At 40.3% G+C, this 19,962-nt stretch overlaps 1 protein-coding gene across 2 annotated transcripts in view; it reads right to left on the bottom strand.

The window, feature by feature from the left end:
- INPP5F (inositol polyphosphate-5-phosphatase F) overlaps positions 1-18,870 on the bottom strand; it is a 46,562-nt gene extending 27,692 nt beyond the window's left edge. The window contains exons 1-2 of one of the 2 annotated variants that reach the window (XM_075026513.1): positions 18,568-18,870; positions 3,887-3,967 (exon numbers count right to left, since the gene is read on the bottom strand). In XM_075026513.1, the coding sequence (XP_074882614.1) occupies positions 3,887-3,967; positions 18,568-18,664 (178 nt within the window). In that variant the 5' untranslated portion in view covers positions 18,665-18,870. The remainder of the gene's footprint in view (positions 1-3,886; positions 3,968-18,567) is intronic. The other variant, XM_075026511.1, reaches the window with a different exon arrangement.
- Positions 18,871-19,962: the final 1,092 nt, after the last annotated feature.

Genomic DNA, 19,962 nt, shown 5'->3' with positions numbered 1-19,962 from the left:
CTATCAAGATTCAGAGGCATGCTAACAAAAAAAAGTTTTCCTTTCCCGGGGATAGGAAAGAAGGAACTCCACTTCTGTTTACCAAGTCTGTGGAACTTTGCCAGCAGCATTTAATTTGGGTCTTAATTAACCAGCACTGGAAGAGCACACCAAATTGAAATGAGTACAGACATTAAACTGCATAGGAGTATGCTTTGACCAAGAAACAGAAAAATGTGTGGTGGTAATGAAGTTAAGCAGAAGTTGCTGGAAGTGGCTAAGAAATCCAGGTTTGGTTATAGTTAGATACACAGTATTAACCCTGAGCTTATTCTAGCACTGCAATGTTTGATCAACTTGTTCAGTAGTCTTTGATCAAAAGTGATTCAATTTCAGGCTACCATTACCATTTTAGTGGATTAAAGTATCTACTTTTTATTTCAACAAAAAATAACACAACCTCTTCCTAGTTCTGTATTGGGATTTTGATGAAATTGAATGGCTACACTTATATTTTGTATGTATGCACACTAACTGGACCACAAAACAAAATTAATATTCTATAAAGGAGACACTGTTCATGCAAGAGACATGCTTGCCTCTATACGGGAAGATCATGCAAAGACAATTTTAATTGTGCATCTGTACCAAGAAAACGTGCAACATTCTGTTTCAGTAACTTATCTCCACAACATATTCTAAAATCATTTTCCTTCTGTTCCCATTTTTACTCCACATTTTCTTACAAGTCATCTTGGAACAGACCAGAAAAAGGTAAGAGACCATATCCTCACATTCTGATATTCAGCTAAGGTTTTGTTGTTTGGCTTTCTGCCCCACCCCCCATCCCCCCAAAAGCATCTTAATGTTTCAGAAAACTCAGTATTGGGGAAGAACCAAGTGATACTTCAAGTAGACTTTCATCTCCAATGTGAGTGTACAGTTATGTCCAGATGTACAACTGACCATCTCATAGCAAAAATTCTTTAAAGAAATAAAAAATAAACCATGCAATATTAGCTAGCTGGTTTCTATGAGACTGCTTCCCTGCCACAGAAGCTTTCCTACAAATTCTCCTGTACTAGGCCAGCAGCAGAACCAGCAAGATTAAGAATAAATTAAATCCCATCCGTAGTTACAACAATTTGGGAAGGGTATTTTAATGCTAAATTAAGGACAGCCCAAGACTGCCTACAGGGACATTTCAAGGTCATTTTAGGACTACACCAGTATTCTCACATTAAACAAATCTTTCAAGAACTTATAAGCATCTATGCTCAAGACATTAAAGTGCCTATAGACTTAGTTACAGCTTTAGAGTGCACTGGTAGCAACTTCAATACTTTAAAAGGTATTTAAAGTTTCCAGTATTAGTCAATATGTGCTAAGCATTTTTAAAACACACCAGTACTTCTCTCCAACAATAGCTAATAACAAGGTTCTGAGATGGACAAGCCCATACAGGACTCTAGCTAGCCAGAGGAACTTCAAATTAAGTTTTCTGATCTTTATAATCTGGGGCAGGGGAGAAGAAATCAGAGCAACAAGTCTTCCTGTTCCAGATTAGCTCTGGGAGAAATGCATTTCACCCAGCTTCTGCAGCACAGTACTCTTACTAAGTTTGGAGACAATGGTCCAGCAATGTTAAATATTTATACAACTTCTGCTGATAAAGTTTCCAGGTGACAAAGATTGATACAAGAATAAGTAATGAAGACAGGTTACTGTTACAGACTGCTAGATGATTCAGCTAGAAGATTATACAAAACCACACTTGAATATGATCAAGTGAGAGTTCATTGACAGTAATAGGTTTCCAGAGACCTACATAAGACATCTCAGTCAGCCCTCTCATTTGGGCTGCAGCCTGATGGAGGACACTCATCAGCAACTGTCAGCAGATTCAAGGGAGCAGTAGCTCCCAGCAGAAAAGTAAGGATAAATAGCTGGAGATTGTATCCTTTTTCAGACACTTAAAGGTAGAAAACAAATGTCTGTTTACAGGACAGTTGCATCACTAAATACCAGAATATCAACAGCAAGAAGGATAGTCTATGAACAGTTTGTGATGGTATCATCCGAACAAGGCAGAGAGGAAACAAAATGCTTCCACTGGCCTAAGCAGCAACTGACCAGAGTGCCTGGATGAGAATCATTAATTGAGTAGCTCTATAGGGCACATGGAAAGACTCTTATAGGCTCTATTCAGTAGCTCTATAGGACACATGGAAACACTTATTACGTGATAATCTTAATTTACTTGACAACAGCAAGCTGGCACCTGTTGAAATGTCACATGCTGGGGAAAGTTTCAACTCAGCTTTCATAAGCAGAGGAAGTACTTCACAATAAGCACACATGCAAGGATATTCAGTTGCCATAACATTCTAGACCTTCCAGAAAGCATTTGACAAGGTCTACCCCTTCACAGGCTTTTATACTAGACTCCCTAGAGAGAGGGGGGAAGGCCTTCGTGTACCTAAGTGCTTGGTTTAAATAACAAAAAAAACACACACACAACACCACCACACAACACACAAAAAACATGTTAAAAACAATCATTGAGCATTTTCCCACAGCAGAAAGAGGTCATTACTGGAGTTTAGCCATCATTCATCATGAACAGCACATGCTGAACAGCACAGACAACCTGGATGAGAAGAGAAAGTGAGATGGCAGAGTCTGAACCACTTCACATCATCAGATCTGAAAAAAAAGGATGGCTGAATAGATCTGTAGAATGAGCACAGACAAAAATATCAGGTGAAATTCAAAGAAGATGAAGCGATGCAACTGGAAAGAAGACATGACCATAAACTTCATGGAGAGATGGGCTCTGAACTATTCGTCTCAGAAACAAGACCTAGAGGTTACAGGAGCTATGGAGCCAAGCATTTCCTAGAACTACATCTGTCATATGCTCATGCAGTGGTGTACCAGTCCTCATTTTCCTTCCTCCCCTACTGCTAGTATCCCACTGCCATCTTGACTAATCTGTTTCTATTCAATGGACCACAAACATCTGATCCATTTTACCACTTAATCCATCCTGCTATCCTGGAACATGCTTGAAACTTTACCTGTATTGATCATATTGCCAGGCACTACTTTAAATGCAGAGTCTAAGCATTCACAAAAAGAACAGCACACAGTAAGTGAAGCAGAGCTTATGGCTAGCTTTCCTACCTGTCAGTAAAAAGATATCCAGAGCTCTACTGGCAGAAGAATCTTTCCAGACAAAGCTGGTATATATCAAAATAAATATTTATTATGGATACAGGAATCTACAGCTGACTAAAGCTACTTTATTTTACAGGAAAAAGGTACTAGAATCAGTTAGAGACAAGCTTAACATTAAATTACAACACATTCTACACCTGCTTTCGTTTTATAGCTGTCTTACACTTAACTACAAATAAGCTTAAGTGTTCCTTTTACTTTCAAATAGTAATCTACGAAGGTAGTAATTATTCTTCAGGTTTTCACATAGCATTGAGAATTCAAGACTTATTTTTGTGAAAGCTGCCATCATTAGCTTTTGCATTGTATCATAGGAAAACAAAAAAGTTTGAAAGGATTATTCAAAAAGGTGCAACAATTTTACAGATCTCACATGGGGCCTCAGATAGAACTTCAAACACAAATTTCTACTCTTTGTGAACACAGTTCTCTATTTTTAGAGGACAGTGATGAACCAAAATACATACACTGGAAAGTAGAAGGAATTTGCATCTGCAGCTATAATATAATCACTTTGACAAGTTCACATAGTTGGGGAGTACACCTCCATTGCAAAAAGTACTACATAATTCCATTTGAGCTACACAGTATTATTTGTAATATCACTGACTTCAAAACAAAGTGCATTAGCAGTAAAACAAACCAAAAAAAAACAACAACCACATACCTGTATGAAGCTGAACTTTACCAATGACTCCCTCTACCAGGCCCAGACAAATGGGATTCCAAGCCAAAAGAAGATCAGTGGCTGCAAAAAAGAACAAAACTCCTGGTTTTTTTTAAAGTTAACTCAACAGGACAATTAATCCAGTGATGGTCATTCTCTCCACTTTCCCCACCTTGGAGGGTAGAAAATACACCACTATTCCTGCAATAAGAATAAGATACATATGCTGTCCAATTTTTGCTTGTTACCAGGCAGCTATGACCAAATTACGAAGTTTCCAATTTAAAGCCCTACCCCAGATATTTTAAAAAACAAACATAATTGTTTTGGGCTACAGTAATTCAGTTCAATGGAAGCTTAGTCCTTCTAATAGAGATTAGAATTTGTAACTTAACTGATATTGTACATGGTACGGTGGAATTGAATACAGGTCATTGAGTTAATTACATAGCTTCAAAAACCTAGCAGATGTTAACTTTCAGCCCCAGCTCTCTCCCGTACCTATCCAATTACAATTAGTTTGACATCCTCTTTCTATATACATGCACACACACACTTCCTCTTTTCTTAAAACACTCTCAACAACTACACGGAATACTGAAGTACACAAAGTTAGGTTTCAGGTTTATAGTTCTTCTACTGTTAAGAAATTCCAGTGAACCACACAGGAAGAGAAAGCAGGAAGGCAACACTATCACCTTTCTAAGCTGTAAAGGGTACTCCTCTCAACATGCATTCAAGCCATCTCTTGATGCAAGTCAGTAAGACAGTATAAACACTAAGAGTATTCTGTGGTCACAGACACACATTGTTGATACTCAGAAAGAGTTTCTAACTTTGGTATAGTACCTGCTCAAGAGCTCAAGACTGTGGGAACAAATAAATTTCGTAAGTCAAATCTTTTAAATGAAAAGAAATCCTTAAAAGCAATTAATATCCGTGTAGGAGAGAACAAACTTGCAAAGGCAAAGAAGAGAAGGTATTTCTATACCAAGGACAAGAAGCTTGTTATTATCTACCAGAACTCACTTGTTCCAAGGTGGAAGAGTTTCTCCAGTTTTAACATCCAGACAAATTAAATATCTTAGCTTACACTTAGGTGTAAGCAGATGAACATTTGAAAGAACAAACTCACACAGTATCTTAAGATACATAAGGGTACAAATCATCCACCTACACATACTTTATTTACAAGACCTTAATTTCTTCTTGGAAGTCAGAAATCTGCAGGTAACAACTGGTACTCAGTCTGATACTTTTTACATACCTATTTTCAAACAGTGTATTCCTCCTTGAAACATTGCTATTCTAAGAACACATATTTAATCCTAGCTTTCAGCATAACATTTAAATGTAAACCAGACTCAGCTAATTTCATCATTAAATACAAGAATTTACATGAGATACAATAGAAATGGTTTAAGTCAGGATAGATCCAAGTTGAACTCATTTAAAGTGGATATATCACATGTGCTTGTATGCAGACAAGCAAGAACTAAGAGCACATAGCAGCAGAACTTAAAGCTATGTTTGCAGGAGGCAGTACAGGGCTACAATTAATGTGTGTAACCAGGCTGTACCATTTAATGGACTATATCTGCAGAGAAACTCCTGGTTCTTCATGTTTCACTGTAAGAGTGCTACAGAAAGTTACTTGGTCTGCACAGAACCTAGTATGAATCATGCAATAATTAAATGAAGTTCCTAAGGAGACTAATACAGATAGACAAGCACCAGGAAATAAGCAACAGTGGCTATGAGTGTGAACAGTTTGATTTACCCTCAAAACTTGCTGAAGTAGCTAAACTCATCTTGTATCTGTATGCCAAAGACTTGTGCTCATACAAAATAAGCTCTAGGACAGTCTGAGCTCAGAGTTTCAGTCCAAACACGCAAAAGCATCTGTATGCTGAGTGGAAGTGGAAAATCTGCACTATCAAACTTATAGGAAAGAGGAACACAGGCAGGTTTCCTCACTCCCAAGTCTTCCACCTTCTTTCCCAGTTCACCCACACAATCCCCGGAGTCTTGTCTTCACCTCTGAATTTTCCAGAGCTGTATTGTCTCAGACTTCATCTACTTTTTGCTTCTTTGCAGCTGATGTCTGTATTCATAGTCCACTGCAAGAGCTAGAAACCAGCTAGATACATCAAGCAGCCAAAAAAAGCTAGGCACAGGAAGAATTTAAAGAACCAAACCACTGAAGGCTTACCATAGCTACTACAAACCTAGTCATCTAGAATACCATCTAAGTCTTTTTAAACTACTGATTTCCTGCTATGACAAGAGATATTACTAAGAAAGCTCTGGATAGTAAGTGATATTTTCTTCTAGTAGCTTATAATAGATTAAAAAAATGAGAAAACAAGGCTTTGTTTTAATTAGATATAAAGAAACAATAGTTTAGACTTGCCTGCAAGAGGACATAAGGAAACTGGAATCAGTAACCGTAGGACAAGTGGGTCTTATGTAGCTGTTCTATTAGTTTTGTGGACATATGTAGCCGTAGGCATAATCATACAAAATGTGTCCAAGACTTCTACAGGAATACTTCTCCCTCATAGCGCAGAGGCACAATGAGAACTGGCCCTAAACTCTGACTCCTATGTTCACTTAAAGTATAGACAAGCTTTGGAAAAAAAAGAGAATGCATTTGGAGTTAAATGAACATTATGGTTTAAGAGTTTAAAGACACAATATGTGGATCCACCAGCTGGACAGCACTGGCTCTTGAGATAAGTGTGATTATCAAGCTACTAACAGTGAAGGCTGACTGTTTCAAGAAAATTCTCAGTTAAAAGTTTTCGGACAGCATTCATATGAGATGTGGCCACATTTCTGACTGCTGAATGCTGAAACAACACATGGCAAGTTTGAATTTTTTTTTTTTTTTTTTAAGAAATGCCTTATCAATAAGAATTAACTACCACAAGGCTCTATCACTGGACTTCTCTCTACACCCAAAACAGACCAAATGCTTTGAGATATAATGTGAATTACAATTTATCAATACAGTTACTCTTGCTTCCCCACACAAACTTATATTCCTATAGATGTCATGCTCATCTAGTGATCTCTTGAAACTCAAACAGCCAGGAATAAAGACTTAATCTGAAACTGCAACACATTATTGTTGAAACAGACTTCTTACAGTATTGTGTTGGTTATAATGAGCACTGTCAAAACAGTCATTGTCCTTCAAAGCAGAAAGTAGGAAGCTCTGTACAGAAAAAGTCACTACAAGCAGCAAGCTGAGCCCTATGGAAGATCTTCAACTTGGGGAGTTCTCTGGTGTCCTCAGTATGTTTTAATTTGAGACAATTGCTAGGATTTGATAGGCCTTAACACATGCCCTTAATACTCTGAGGTATGTCCTTGCTTACCAAGTTTCCATCCCAAAGTACAAAATTGCTCATTCTTTCCCTTATCCCACCAACTAAATTCAAGCTATTGAAATAAGCATTGCCTCTTTTTGCTGATTCCTGTCAGAGATTAACGATCACTGATGATACATTTATTATTCACAGCAATTGTATCAGCATTGTATTGCAGCACAATAGAACTTCCGTCACAAATCCAGAACAAAACCAGCTTTGATGTGATTACTTCCACCACCACCCCTCAGAGCTTACCAGCAGTGATGCAGGGCTATGCAATGCTAGATAAAGTTTCTTTAATTCTTCATGTTTACACAAGCATAACCCTGAAAAAGTTGATACAAAAGCAACTTGGAAGAGCATCAAAAGCCAAAACTGCTTTCTAGCTCTTTCTCCAGTCTACCACCAGCAGAGTTGATCCTAGGTCAGGCACAAATTCTGATAAGAAAACAAACCATTGCTTTCAGATAAGCCACTTGCTCAATTACAATGACTCTAGGCAAGTCTGAAGAGTTTAAGGAGGCAGGCTGTCACAGCTTCCTTTGGGAAGAAGACAGGAAGAAAAAAATTCATTTGTAATCACTTGAGCCCTTACTACTGAGCCACTACCTGATTCAATCCACCAAATCGCTATAACTATTTATCTTCCAGTCTTGCTGCAGTTCAGGGAGTATACTCCTCTTATCTTCCTCAAACTTCACTGGCTTTCAGGAATGGACTTTGGCTAGAAAGTGTTTCCTGTCAGTGTGCTCAGTACAGAAACACACAAAACATCACTGAACTTCAAAAGCTCAGTTTATATGCAAGTGTACAAACAGACATTAAGTGCATGCTATTTCTCAAAAATTCTTTCCATAGCCTGACAGAGTAGCAATTCTCACAACCATTCTCACCATTCAACACAATCAATAGACATTTATATATATAAAGTAAAAGCCAAGTAACTCACTGTAAATAGCCAAAGTAAGACTTTCAGCTCTGCTAATGTAACTTCTGATAACAAGTGTTAACTTTCCGGAAAAAAACTTCCACGCTATTTTTAAATAGATTTGAGATTTTTATTTTTTTTAAATTGCATCTGCTTTAGATCAAGGACAACCACAAGACTATTATTAGCCCTATTGGACCCTCATGACCTCTTGTGGCTTTTGAAAAGAAAGTCTGCTTCCAAGTTCCAGTTCATCTTTGAATAGTGTTCTGAAATATTAGCCAGGATTAAGAGATTACAAATTAACTGGGAAGATTTAAGACTATAAACTTGAACTTCTTTCTCTTGTAGGAAGTACTACTTATGCAAACAAAACTTAGGCTAATTAAGTTTTCCTTTCAGCACAGATTTCTAAGTTTAAATATAAACTACTATAATTACAGAAAGATGGAGGAGTATTAAGACTTTTAGTATTACAAGTACAAGCTCTTTATTGTCATGAAGTGTTAACTTCATTTACTTGCATATTCTCCCCCAAACTTTAAACAAGTTATCCCTTCAGCTAATTACCTTTTTTAATTATCTTTAATTTGTCATTTATGCAGCTTGCACTGTCTGTGTTAGTCTTGAGCCCTCAATCCCTTAGAATTGAAATGCTTTGCTTTATAAGAGAGAAATGAAATCACCACTACTCCCCAATATGCCTCCCCCCACACACACCCCCCTTAAGAATCCTACAGCTAGGCTACACTAGGAGGATTTAAAAAAAATCCCAGTTAGTCTTCTCACTGCTACTACACCTTACAGCCTCACTATAAGGCCTGCTTATCCTCCACTCTCTGATAACAAGATGTTTTCCAAACAGTAATTCAGTGCAAGTTTCTTAGAGTGCCTGCCTCAACTGTAGAAGCACAGCACACTACAAAGTACGCATCTACCCACTTGTGTCTAGGAAAATGAAACAGTGATTTAGTTTCTTTGGATGCTTTCCTTCAGTATTTCAAAGTTAGACCAGATGAACAGGAACAGTTCAAGTACAATTCAGGTTGTATAGTAACAGATTTAAAGCAATAGGGATGAGAGTATACAAGTTTGTACTATTGCTGCAAAAGCAGGATGCAAGTCCCAGAGAAAGTACCTAACAAAAATGAATCCTTAATACTCATTTTGATAAAGAACACTTCTTTGTATTCTCTTGCAGTCAAAATCCCCTGAGTCACCAGGCATTGCTCAGGAAACTTAAAAACATACGGAAAATGTTCAGTTGTCTGGAGAGTATCCAGTATTACAAGTAACTGCACAAAGAACTCCTGTACTAGAAGTGGTAACAAACTGCGGTTACCGGGTTTTTACCAGGTGAAACATCTTCCCTGTAGACAGAATTTGCCCATGTAGATAAGTGGTCTCCAAACTTTATCACATACCACATTAGTAAAAAAATTTTAGCATACACCCCAAATATATGTACATTTATGAAGTTATACACATGTTCTACTGTACTAATATCACATACATTACAAAAGATACACAAAAATAGAAATTTTAAATGTATGAAATAATTTTAAAATATTGTTTATTTTATCTTCATTGATGGTACAAAATATTTCCTTCCCACACCCCAATGGATTGTCTTGTGCACCCCAAGGTGTTTACACCACACTTTAGAGACCACTGCTGTAGCTGGCTAAATGTGTGGCACCTTAGATGCATTTCAACCTCTTAAAATTAGAATCACCTCCTCACCCGTTCCACAAACCTGTAAATACCATTCAGGTAAGTGACCAGCAGAGACTTTTAAAATGCAAATAGGCACCAAGCCACTGAAGCTCAGTGTTTGGTTCGGGGTTTTGGTTTGGTTTTTTTTTTACTTTAGAATTTCCCTTTATTCTTCTTCTACACTGCTGAACTCTGCTTGTAAACACATACTTTCTCAGAAGTCATACAGGTAAGGAAATATCTTTTATCCTTCCAAAACTAACACCACTGGATTAGTTAATATTATTACAGACTAACACACATTCCCATTTTCAGCTGATATTTCAACAAAGCTCAAGTTGTTTGTGGGTATATCCTTAAAGCTAGGAAAGCAGTAGGGTGTCTGCATTTATTTTTTTTAACCCTATTTACTTTGTAAGAGGGAAATTATCAGAAAGGCAGGAGAAAGATTTTACTCATACCTACTCACAAAACTGACAGTTTAAACACTGTGTTCATGCATTCTGAAGATAAGCTCTTTTAAAAAGTTTGTTCTACAGCTATACTCAAAAAAGAATGCAAGAAAGCTATCCCATCCTCAAAAGATTTAAATACAAACATTGAGCAGAAGGATTTCACAATTATGAAACAGTTTTATTTATCACTGAACTGATTTATGTTAATGCTTCTTAAGAGCCATGAGAGAAATACTGGTATAGCTGTGGTGAGCCAAGTCTAACGAAGGTAAAGTTTTCCCTCACTGTCACCTTTTCTTCTTACTCCATAATTAACTTTCTTCTCTGACTGCTCAACTAATCAAACTCAAAGCAGAAAACAAATTATGGATTGGTGTCATGGTTTAACCCCAGCCAGCAACTAAGCACCACACAGCTGCTCACTCACTTCCCCCGCACCCAGTGGGATGGGGGAGAGAATCAGGAAAAAAAAAGTAAAACTCATGGGTTGAGATAAGAACAATTTAACAGAACAGAAAGGAAGAAACTAATAATGCTAACACTAATGACAATAGTAATAATAAAAGGATTGGAATATACAGAACAAGTGATGCACAATGCAATTATTCACCACTCACAGACCAATGCCCAGCCAGTTCCCAAGCATTGATCCCCCCCAGGCCAACTCCACCCAGTTTATATACTGGGCATGACGTCACATGGTATGGAATAGCCCTTTGGCCAGTTTGGGTCAGCTGTCCTGGCTGTGTCCCCTCCAGCCTTCTTGCTGGCTGGGCACAAGAAGCTGAAAAATCCTTGCCTTGGTCTAAATACTACCTAGCAACAACTGAAAACATCAGGGTGTTATCAACATTCTTCTCATACCTAACTCAGAAACATAGCACTATACCAGCTACTAGGAAGACAATTAACTCTATCCCAGTTGAAGCCAGGACAATTGGGAACAACCATTTCAAACACTAAGTAAGGGAGTTATACTCAAAAATCTGGCACATGTGTTTCAGGAAAAGAAAGTAAAGGATCTCATGCCACATACATCACATATTCCCCCACCCCCTTTTTTTTAACTGTTGGGGACAAATTGACTATTTAATCAAATGTCAACAAGCAATATATCATTTAAACATTACTGGAAGACATGTCAGTATAGGGAAAAACTTAAGCATCAGCCATATGTGGGAAAGTTGCTGGTTTTTTCTAAACTGAGAAACAGACAAGGAGAAAACAAACCATAAGTTAACAATTAATGACAGACCAGCACATCTGCCATTTACATTTTGCAACTACCTCTTGGGCAAGGTCATATACTCTTAAATTTGGCTCAGAATCCTGTTTCACACAACACTGGCATCTTTTATGCCATCTACTTCAGCATCTCAGTACGATCTTGTCTACTATCCCTAACATTTTATCAGAGATAAAGACTTAGTACCTTACTCAAAATAGAGCATAAGTTTTCAAGCTCGAAGTATGTTCAAGTGCCTTGGTTTCAGCTTTTCAAAGACACAGTGTACACTGTTTCAGGGCTTCTATTCAAGTAAGACTTATTCCTTAAAAGGAAAACCTAAGTGTTCAAGTAGAATTCCATTCATTTCGGTTCAGCTTTTCAGGAAAAAAATCCTCTCCCAGCTTTCATTGGGGGAGCAATTAAAGATGTTTGGAACAAGAATACACAACTGATCATTGAGTATTAATATTCCCATTTACTAAAGCAGAGCTTTCATAAAAAAGGTTTTTACACTATCTCCAATTTCCTCCTCTAGAAATCTATCCAACAATTTCTTCTCTTCTTGATACTCTGATCCTATTACTTTGTTTCCTATGACAACACATACAATGCAATTATTTTAACAAATAAGGATATAATAAGAACACGATCAGCTGATAGAACTGATGACCATCAGCTGGAAGTGTTACCACCACAGACAGGAATTAAAGCACTTCACAAAAAGTTTAAACAGATGGAGGAAGAAGAAAAACCCGCACATACCCATAGGCACACCCCTCCTCAGTGGGCTCTGTTTTCATATTCTATCTTACAACAAGTGTTACTTCCTGGTTAAGATTTTTGCAAATGATTCTTGCAAGAGCAAGTGATATGGCTAAATCATGACTGAAGATAAACTGGGGAAAGTTTGTTGATGTTTGTTTAAATAAAGAGTTAAATCATCCTAGATCAAGTTAGATTACCATACAAGGATAGTGGTTTTTCAAGAAATACAGATATAGTTTGCATGCAAATTTCTCCATTAGTATAACTATATGCTGTTTTGTAACAAATCCAGAACATTCAATGAGCAGAACTACTTTTTAAATCATAAGTTTATAGCAAGTTTAACACTTAATGAGAAGTAAATTTTGCGTTTCCAAATTTGTATCTTATTCTCTAAAAACCTCTATGTGTATTAAAAAAATCCATGCTCTTCATAACATTAAACATGAATCATGAAACCTCTAAACACTGACAAAAAAGCTTTTGTCAGTAGCCTCAAACCTTTGAGACATTTGAGGGGAAAAAAAGCACAGTCTGCCAAACTCTGGGCCCTGAGTCTCAATACACAACCCTAACAGAGTGAGTTTGAAACGCACATTCAATATTTAATTAAGCTGTATTTGAGGCCTGTTTGATATTGCACTGAAGAATTTGCTTCTAAAAGAAAATTTTAAACAACCACCTGAGAAGTGTCACAGTTCAAGGGAAGCATTTAGTGGAAGTTATTGCAGAGTCCCTTGACATCGCAAGGCTCCTGTTGCAGCTGCCATGCAGCACAGCAGTTTGTAAGAGAAGCAAGAGAAAGTGTTTTCTTGTTGACTGTCTCACTCTTTCATTACCAGCAAATGCCCCACTGCCCACCAAATCACTTCCTGAAGTCATCCAAAACCTTCCAGGAAGTGTCTTAAAAAAAAAACTCAGGTTAAGAAGCTACAGCATTAAAACAATTCCTCCTGGGGCATAACTTCAGCAACATAAGGTCTCTCCCATATGCTTAATAGTATCAACTGAAGACCATTAAAAAAATCACATTCCAATCTACAATAGTTGTTTTGAAAGAACGTAAGGGGCATATCAAATAAATGCCTTTTACTGCAGTTCAGACAGTTTAAAACTGAAGTCACTTGGAGTTTTAATGTTTCCTTACACATACAGCTGAAATATCACCCACACTGTTAAACTGTGAAAGTACCTAGTAAAAACAACAGTATTCACAGATCGAAAACCCACAAGCCTTTGATATAGATGCAGACCCTTCTTAATTGAAAGGCCTCTACCTGACAGTGCCTTCTGTTCTAAACATTTTAGTTGCAGTTAGTCCACAATTTCTTATTCACGATTTAGTTGATACTAACCCATCAGATGAAAGATGAGTCTAACCTCTGCTAGCAAAATACAAGCCACAAAAATCCACCTGAATTAGATTCATTTTAATTTGGGGGCAGGGGAAGCTTTTTTTTCCCTTTACAAAGCAAATAACCTTCAGATCACAAAAAAAAGCAACAGCATATCAAGCTTAAGAGGTTTTTCATGTATTTATTTAAAAACTAAAGTCATTTCAGTGTGGGCAGGAATTCTAAGACACCTATGCATCTGAGTTGGGACAAGTGTGGCATTTCCAGACCTCTTCATATAAGGAAAAGGGGAAGGCAAAAAAAAAGAGACAGGAACACTCCTGTTATATCCAACTCATCATCTGCTACTAAGACTCAAAAGGAAACTAAACAAGAAACATCTCACCTCAAGATTTATTTAATTCTCACCAGGTTACGATGTAGCATGCTATCAACCCATTTCAGTCTCAGGTTTAGGTTTGCTATGCTCTGTAAAAAGAATCATGGATGGAATTACAAAGTAGACTTATTTAATGAATGTAGAAAATTTATCTCTGGTAAATACATTTTAAGATCTCGCCTCACAGTCAGAAGCTACAAAATTGACTAATGTATGTAATATTCAATCAGATGAAAGATATACAGCAGCCTATCCCTCTCCCCTAGTCTTCTCTCTTCTCTTTTGCAAGACAGAGCAAGCAGTAACAGGGAGCTAACCGCTCAAGATTTTTTAAGCATACATCCTTACTGGGTTGCAGCTAATACAAATCAGTTCTGACATCTGGTTTGTCACATATACCACAAGTATGTTGTGCCGAGAACCAAGAAAGGGTATGGAAAAGAGGGAACAGAATGAGCAGGCAAGAGTGAGAAACAGTTCAGTAACCATTGCAGCTAAAAAGTGTCAAAAAACAGCTTGAGGTTCCTTATGAAGTAATTTGAAACATGGAGAGAATTTTTCTAAAGCTACAACTACCTCCTCTGGAATTCATTTTCCAGAATAGATAGGCAGTTTCTAAGACGTACTACTGAAATTCAGGAAGTCAGTTTTGTTTGAAATACTTAATTCCGTAGCACATTTAACACTCGGGCCGTCATCCCTCAGAGCCAAGCTTAGGACTGTTCTATAGCCTTAAGCCTACCGATACATCTACTGGCATCAGTGGCATTGCTCCTTACACCATTCATTAGCTCAAGGTCTTCACTTGAGCATTTACAGGCATTAGACTTCAAACAAAGGAACTACTCTTCTCCTCCAGTCTACAATCATGAACAGCAGCTCAGGAATTCCAACAAGCAATTTCTACATGACTCCTGTAATGTCTTTGAGGAGTAAGGCAAGCACACATAACTAGAATATTAAATGGCCTTATGATTTGTGGTTCAGAGAAGATTTCACACTATCAGACTAAGACACCTAACCTGAAATCTGTGCCCTGATACTCTGAAAATACTGTTTAGTAACATGTCTCTCATTAAAAGAAAAATATTTCAGAGGCATTGCTTCAGCTGCTGATTCACAACAATTTTCAACAGATGAAAATTAGTACTGTAACACTTATTTCCTAAAGTGTTTAAAACAAACAAATGCTCATTTGCCTCCAGTTATAGGTCCAGAGGTAAGACACCTCTTAACACCACCTTCCTCTTACAGGCAGAGGCAATGGAGTCTTTTGAAAATTAAGTCACCAAAAATTGTGTTAGAAAAATTCCAATCTGTATATCACTCAAAATATCTCATAGTTTGGGGGTTTTTTTCCTCCAGGGTGGTGGGAACCAGCACTACGACTAGTAATAGTTTTAGTAGCAACTATTCCCAATCTTAGTCTGGCATTACTGCCCAGAATATTATCAAGGCCAACGCAATGGTAATAGAAGTTTTCACCCCATAAAATACTTCATTCCTTTTTCTGCTGATAAGAAAATGGTGAAAAGAATTCAATGCCTTCAATACTTTTGCTCTTTTCTATATGTGTATATACATGCATATATAAATACATAATTTATATCAACAACATCAATAAAACAATATTCGTAATCTGTGCAGAACTACCAGTCAGGAACAGCCAAGCAGAGCATAATCAGAGTAAACCAAGAGTGAAATCCCAATCCAAGACCTGATGTAAGTTATTTAAAGCATGGCTGAACTACACATTTTTTCACTGCACTGAAAAAGAGTACAGTGTAGACAGCTAAATTCCTAACAAAATCTATGATGCCCAAGTGATTCATGGATTTCCTGCAGGTGACTCAGTGCTTTCACTTCAGAGAAAAAAACCACAAGAAATATCTTGTAAACATAGACAGACATCCTTCAGACTAGGGTCAACCTCAGGCTTTGCTTATAGCAAATATTTACCAAGTTTTTCTGCCTTTTTTTAATTAAAGCTGTTCACAATTCAAAGAGGTCAGAAATACAGCTTTCAAAATTAGCAAATTTCTGAACATGCCTTTATAGTTGAGGGAGGAGAACATTATAAAGCTTAGCATCAGATTTAGATTCAGACCTATCATATAAAGCAATACTTTGCAAGGTTTGCCAGTATTATGTATTTCAATCCATGAATGTACAAAGATTAATTCAGAGCAGCCTCTGTGGGACAGAATAAAACTAAGGCATCCAGAACCAAGTAAAGATACAGAGTTAGATTATAGCCTTTTGACGGACTATTAAACATGTCAATGAACACAAGTTATGACTTTGTTTATTTTAATATGGGAGTGACTCATCACACAGTAATCTATTTACTCATTTCCGGTCAGTGGCCTTGATTATAAATGGTCAAATGTAATAAAAATCAAACTTGAGGATATTCGGCTTTGTCTTAATACAAGCAAGAGCTATCGATCCAAGCAATACTTCTTGTGAGGGAACTGTTTCCTTCATGGGTTTACTTTCAACATACTAAGGTATTTCATTTCACAGCTCTAGTGCCCACTTTCAATAAAATGATCCACAGACAGGGTTGGAAAAACTAAACTATCAACAGATTGAAATGGGAAAGCATGACTGACAATCAGAGTTTCAAGCAGACTGAGAGACTTCAATATCATATCACCTTTCATTAATCTATAGGTCACACACAACACGGATCACATTTATACTGGCTGAAAATTTAAAGGTAGGCCAAGGACAAAATGCTGCTGAACAGCATGCAGACAGACTGCTGGGTGCTGGCAAAGCCTCCATGAAGTTAAAGGACTTCAAGAAAAAAAAAAAATCACAGCAATGGCTGCCTGAAAACAAGTGATCAACCCTGTTAAAGCTTTCAAACAACAATCTCCTAGAACTACTGTTCACTAGTTTGAGCTTTTATTACTCTGGGTCAAGTAAGAGCTTTTGTGCTTATGCAGATAATTATAACTATGGCAAGTCTAAAACGGGGCGGGGGGGAGGTCCATGAAAACATGGATTTCATTGACTAGCAGTATTGTTTGCTAGCTTGACATCAAGTATTTTGTAAGATGAATTATATTATCAGAGTATTACTAGACTTTCAACGATAAGTGAAGCTGCTAGACAAGAATAAGTCATGTTAATTTGAGGCAGAGTGTAATTTTATCTAAGAGAAACAAACAAATTGCACTGACAAGACATGACTCAAGTATAAAAACAACACAAGACCAGTATGAAAAACAGTTCTTTGGATAAACACACGTAACAACAGTATTTTATGTTTACGTATAAAGTTTTTCCAGCCTTTTAGAAAAAGCTCATGAAACGTACCATACACAGATAGCAAATCCAGTCATATGCACGCTTAACTGGCTTTTTTGGTATAACATGGACCACAATTTTAGAAAGCTGTAACATCTGTGCAACCAGCCACATGTTTGGTGAAACATCCAGCTCTTCATTTTTAACTTACAAGCCAGCACACTATGGTCCTTTACTTCTAAGCTACATATATTACTCAAAGCAATCTAATTCCTAAGGATGGTATTTCATTTTATAGACACCTTTACTGACTAACCTCCCAGATAGGATATTATAATTACCATTGTTTCAAAATTTCCGTTAACACAACTCACTCCACCTACAATTTTTGTTCCCAGTACCTTCTCCGCAGCCAATATTAAACCACGTAGCTCCCCTCTGTAATTGCCACTTATACTACCTATAGTTACTGGAAAAAAAAAAAAAATCTGAGAGCAACTTGCAAGTGTAGGCACCTGTTCAATTTCTCCTCAAAAAGGAGAATACATTTTTTCGAAGACGCAATCACCATTTATCAGAAACGCTGGCGAGCATCACTTATATAAGGCTGGCACCAACACAAGATGGCCCTTTCTTATTTAGCGATGCTCCCGTAAGAGTGACCGGGTGCATTTCAACACCACGAACTATTCCGGTTCGGCACGGGGAGCTCCCAGGGGCAGCCCTCATCTTATTTCGCGGAGAAAACAAACACAGGGTGCCAGAACCGCAGCCCCCCGGTCCGCAGACGGTCCGCGTCTCGCTGGGGGCCGCCAGCGCCGGGACACGCGTGACCTCCCGCACCGCCGCTGGCGGGCCGGCTGCCTCCCGCCGCGGCGGGGACGGCGGGAGGCGGTCACACACACCACCACCCCCGCCCGCGGAGGCCTCAGCCCCCACAGGACCGACCCACAGGACCTCCAGGGAGACCCTCGGCATACCAGCCCTGCCGCCCCCGGCCCTCACCCGGGGGGCTCGGCGCCGCCACCGGGCGCTCTGGGCGGCCGTCGGGGTGGTCCCCGCCACCGCCCTTCCCCTCAGCAACCCTCAGTCAGCCGCCCCCCCCCCCCCCCCCCCATCCCGGTCAGGGCACCCCGGGCGGGTGGGTCCCGGCCCGCCCTTCCTCACACAGGAAACGGGCACGGAGGCGCGCCCCGGCCCCGCCGCGGCGGGGGGCTCACCGGCTCTCAGCTGCAGGCTGCCGTCCCTCCGGCTGCACCACAGCGCCCGCTCCCCGCTCTGCAGGATGTAGTGGTCCTTGGCTTGGAACAGCTCCATCCTCGCACGCCGCCGCCGCACGAACGAACGACCGGCGCCACCGGGAGGGGCGGGCGGTCCCGCCGCTCCCAGGCGGAAAGGGGAGGGGAAGGAAAGGGGGGAACGCGGCGCGCGCTCCCGTGAGGCGAACGCGGGTGCTCGCGCTGCCGCAGGGAGCCCGGCGGGTCCCGGCGAGAGAGCGCTTCCTCAGCCGGGCGCGAGCTCGGGCTCGGGTTCCGGCCCCGCTGTTGCTGCTGCCGCCGCCGCACGTGACGCTGCCAATCAGCCCCTCGCCGCGCTCTTAAAGGCGCAGCGCGGCGCTGGGCGGGGCTTAGCGGAGGGCGAAGGGGCGGGGCTCCGCTTACCCGCTCCCGCCCGCCGGTCCCTGGCCGGTCTCCTCAGCCAACCCGCCGAGGGAGGGAGGCGGCCCGAGGCCCGCAGAGACAGTGAGGAGCGGGGAGGGGACCGGGCTGAGGTGTCGCGGCCGGGAGGGTCGGTCGGTAGGCAGGCAGCGGGACGCCCTGCCCTCCGCGGCGGCGATAACGGGCGATGAAACCCCCCCCCCCCCCCCCCCCAGCCCCTCTCCCGGGGCCCGGCTGGGTCTGAGGGAGGGGCGCGCGCCCCTCCGCCCCTCAGCGCCGGCGCTGCCCGGCCTCGGCGCTCTCCCGCCGGGGATGAGGGGCAGCCCGGCCTGGCTCCGGGTTGGCCCCGGCTCTGGCCGGCCCGTCGTCGCCGACTCTTGGTGACTGGAGGGACGCCGGACCCTCGCAGGGCCTGGAAGGCTTCAGCAGCACAAGCCGCAGGAGGTTATGGCCAGCCACCAGAGACGAGGTGTTAACAACCCAGCCTGTGGCCCTCCAAGCTTTTTCAGCTATTCCCGAGAGGGAGCAACTTTAATAATTGGTGGAAACAGGCAGGAGTTGATACAGTGTATCAGCCAGTGGTGAAGGAAATAGCGCAGGACTCATGACGATTTTACATATTTATACAGAAAGGAGCACCTCCTGATATAAGAGTAATTATAGCCTCTCTCTCTCCTCTCCAGGCAACGCTGGAAAACGTACCAGCACACTCCTCACTGCTGCAGACCCTTCCCAGCCTTACCGGCCACAGGTTTCCAGAGCTTTTGTTTGTTTGCAGAAGCCAAAGTCCCACTCCCTATAAAATTGAAGCGGAAATGGACATAGACAAAAAGCATCCCATCGTGCATACAGCCATTTGGGAGCAGCTCAGTTTGTTGAAAGAACATCTTCAGTATATCTTGAAAATTAACAGTGCATGCAAGTAAGTAGTTTTACATAGTACTGGAAAACCAATTT

Source organism: Buteo buteo, chromosome 4, assembly GCF_964188355.1.
Source record: "Buteo buteo chromosome 4, bButBut1.hap1.1, whole genome shotgun sequence".
Taxonomy (NCBI): domain Eukaryota; kingdom Metazoa; phylum Chordata; class Aves; order Accipitriformes; family Accipitridae; genus Buteo; species Buteo buteo.
This window is presented reverse-complemented; position numbering and strand designations above follow the sequence as displayed.